The following is a 3,786-nucleotide window of genomic DNA, read 5'->3' on the forward strand; positions in this document are numbered from 1 at the left end:
AGTACTTATGTTAACTTTATGAACTTAAATACAAATACATTGGACATAAATAAGACAATAGAAATGTAATACCAGTGATTAAGCTACTAATATATACTGAAGTAAGTAAAGCGGGTCATGTTTGCATGTTTGGAATTGGAACAGCTGAAATCAATAATATATCAGTATTCCGATATTAACCTGCGGGCCGCATTAAGTGAAGGTGGGGGCCGCATGTGGCGCCCGGGCCGCCAGTTGCCCATGTATGGTCTAGGGGTTTGATCCTCACTTCGCGTGGCGAGAGGTCCCGGGTTCAGATCCCTTAATTCAAATACAGTATATCTCTCCTATCAGGTTTATACGATCTGGAACCCTTGTGAGATCTTGTCTCATTTATATAAACTCTCTGTGGAAATGTCAATCCCTCTCTTCTATGTCTCTTCACCTACCAGAGAGAAAGCATTCTCTCAGTGCCGAAAATCCCACACAGCACCAAAACCTCTACCTCTACATGGTTTTTCAGTCTGGTGGTGTCAATCCGTTTCTCTACAGTCAAATCAAGCTGAGTGATGTCTATCAAATGCACCACATCTGTCACAGGCTCAAAGACAAGCTAAATAACTGAATTCAACACAGGGACACCACCTGCCATTTGCACATTTCCAATGATTGCTTATTTTTTGGCAAATGTGTTCATTGACCTTGATCTAAACACATTTTATCAATTGATTTATGGGCCATCTTGAATTTGACCTCTCACGGTCCTCAGGGGTCAAATCTGAGTTCCCACCACATCTGAAAATAGTGGATATAATGACAGCAATGGTCATCACAATGCAATTCTTTAAGAACTGATTTTTACCCGTTTCTGTCAAGTTTGATTTGCTGGCATATTGACCTACAGCAACGAATACTGTTTGTTTATGTTTATGTTTTTAAAGATAGTGTACAACGCAGGACACCCAGCATTTATACACAAGGTTACACTGCCACTTGGTGGATATGCCAATACACTACAGTCCACTCTGTATTGGAACAATTGCAAGGCTCATCATTTCGCCCTTTGGCAGAAACCTTGCATCTCTATTTTTCAACATTGTATGTTTTTCCCCCTGTAAATGAATCCCTTACTTCGTCGTACAATAGTGTCAGCCAGGCAGAAGTAGCAAAAATAGCCAATCTACAATTGTACTTTCTGTTTGACTATGTTCACATTGAGCCCATATTCAGAATACTGATTTTTAGACCAGCAGCTAAAAATGAGGAAGTGAATGTCAGACAGAAGTCTTTTAAAGTGAAATGCCCCTTTTAAGTTTAGTTTAGCTTAGATAGTTTCACTATACATCATTCTAATTGTGTTTACTTTAATTTGGCATAATAGGGTGCTATACATTATGAATTGTTTGGTTGTTGAATTTACAGTAAATGCAACTAACATGGTTAAAATGGAGTTTGAAGTTACAATGGGTTTGTATAGGAAGGGGGCGTGTCTGATAAAAATTTATATCAAATATCTAAATACTGAATCAAGCAACTTAAAAACTGTCCAGGGTGCTCCCAAAAGCCTGAGTAGACAATAAAATGACCAAATGTTTTGGGTAAAGTGAAATATCCCTTTAAGTTGCTTGTATTTCGTATTTAGATATTTGATATTCATTTTATCTGCCACGCCCCCCGAAATGTCCATATATAGGCATTATGGATATCCAGTTGTCCAGAACGTCCGATCTAACTTATATGCCCGTATATGGGCATGACAATTTATGGGTATATACTGATGACATCAGGCATCTCCAATCTCCATATATAGGCTTAAAAGGTACATGGACTGACAGATACAGAGATCTCCATATATGGGCATAAAAGGGACACATACTTTATTACATTCCTGTTTTATTATTTCATATTTGATTTTACTTTTATATCTTATAAATTAGGGGTCAAATACATTTCAAATGACATTATATAAACAGGTAACAAACAAAAGAAATAAACAAACAGCTCAACAAATCAAAATTTCTTTCACAAGCCCCTTCCCACCCAAACAATTCCCATTGTCCTTTACCCCCTCAAATCACAGATCCACCCGTAAACGATAAACAAAGACACAACATCAGTTACATATTCAGGGCGCTATCACGGACGGTCGCTTACTCGCTTTACAAACAATAATAAACAGCCCCTCTTTAAGATCCGAACGGCCTCTTGTATCCGCGGTTCCGAGATCCGTCTATTATGTCCTTATATCCAAACGAAACGTAAATGTCTTCCGCAACGACGGTCCAAATAATAACTAAAGTTCGGGGTACCCCTTAAATTGTAATCCAATAAACAGTACGCACGGGTTTATCTCACCGGCAGCGGCTCTGTCAGATTCCACACACCGACCAGCGTCTCATCCATAAATCCAGCGCTCGTAACCCCACGGCAACAACGACAAGCTCCTCTTCCGCTGGGCTCGCTAGTTCTTGCGTCTTGGCTGCAGCTTATTATGTTTAAACTTAATGTCTTAATGACTCCCGCGTAATCAGACCCATTACCCCTCACGCAAATAGGAAATGTTCATATTGACTTAAAGTCACTTCATAGTCACAAACAAGTTTCATATCAATCCAACATGCATAGGTCGTCAAGCAGATAAATATAATAATATAATGTGCATTTGTCATAAACTATAAACAAAATAAGACAAAACAAAAGAAATGGAAAAATTGATAAAAGGTACAAACTTATTTACCCCTTCTCAACTACTGATATTATAATTGTATATAAATATATAGATCACAGGCAGACTGACCATGCTGCGTTGAAGTGGCTCATATCATTCAAGGAGACAGAGGGACAAGCTGCCAGATGGATCGAGCAGCTACAGGCCTTTCAGTTCACCATACAGCACAGAGCGGGTGTGACACGTCTCTCACGCCGACCGTGTGCCCCAGGCTGTGGCCACTGTGACCAAGCTGAACAACGTGAGGCGGAAAACCTACAAGCTGGCGAGGTTGTCTGTCAGGCCTTGTTACCAGTGAGAGAGAGAGAGAGGGTGGGGAGATCTGACTAGGACCACTCCACTTCATCCACAGGTCGATGGCCTCTTGAAGCGTTTCATGCGGACCCTAAATGCCCAGTTGACTCTCACCACTGCCCCTGATCAGAGTGATTGGTACTTGCAGATACCGCTTATCCTCATGGCGTGTCGAAGTGCTGTCCAAGAGTCCACTGGTTGTACTCCTGCCTTGTTGATGTTGGGCAGGGAGCTGAGGACGCCACCTGACCTGGCCTATGGACGGCAGCCATAGGCAGCCATTTGGCTGGGCCGGAATATGCCAGAAAGTTACAGGACCAGACGGAACTGGCCCACGGCTTTGCCAGGCAGCAGGCAGAACAGGCGGGAGCCCGTCAGAAGCGCGGCCATGATGACGCATTCGTCAAAGGTCAGGACTTCCAGGCTGGGGACTTGGTCTGGGTGAATGGGCCCAAGAGAGTGAAGGGCCGCTGCCCCAAGTTGGACAGCGTACATATTGGGCCCTGCTATGTGGTCAAGAGAGTGGGGGAGGTGGTGTATCGTGTGAAGCTGGCTCCTAGGGGTCGATGGTGGTCCGGCACCCCTAATAGGGACATAAATGGCGTATTCAATCCCGATATCCCCATATATGGATAACTGACCTACCCAAGTCTGAAATCATAGAATCTCTCCTGGAACTCTATATATGGAGATAACTGACATACCAAGCTCTGCCATCAGAGACCCCCTCCTAGAGCCCCATATATGGAGCTAACCGAAAGCACACAAGTGTCAGCCTGACCTCA

The 3,786-nt window shown here is 42.8% G+C and overlaps 1 protein-coding gene across 1 annotated transcript in view; it reads right to left on the reverse strand.

Annotated features, from left to right (window-relative positions):
- LOC308074635 (striatin-3-like) overlaps nt 1-2,382 on the reverse strand; it is a gene marked incomplete at both ends in the record, with an annotated part of 38,520 nt that extends 36,138 nt beyond the window's left edge. The window contains one exon of the mRNA XM_080414142.1: nt 2,335-2,382. Coding sequence (XP_080270268.1) covers nt 2,335-2,382 — 48 coding nt within the window. The remainder of the gene's footprint in view (nt 1-2,334) is intronic.
- Nucleotides 2,383-3,786: the final 1,404 nt, after the last annotated feature.

This window comes from Gymnoscopelus braueri, assembly GCF_963280865.1.
Source record: "Gymnoscopelus braueri genome assembly, chromosome: 19".
NCBI lineage: Eukaryota > Metazoa > Chordata > Actinopteri > Myctophiformes > Myctophidae > Gymnoscopelus > Gymnoscopelus braueri.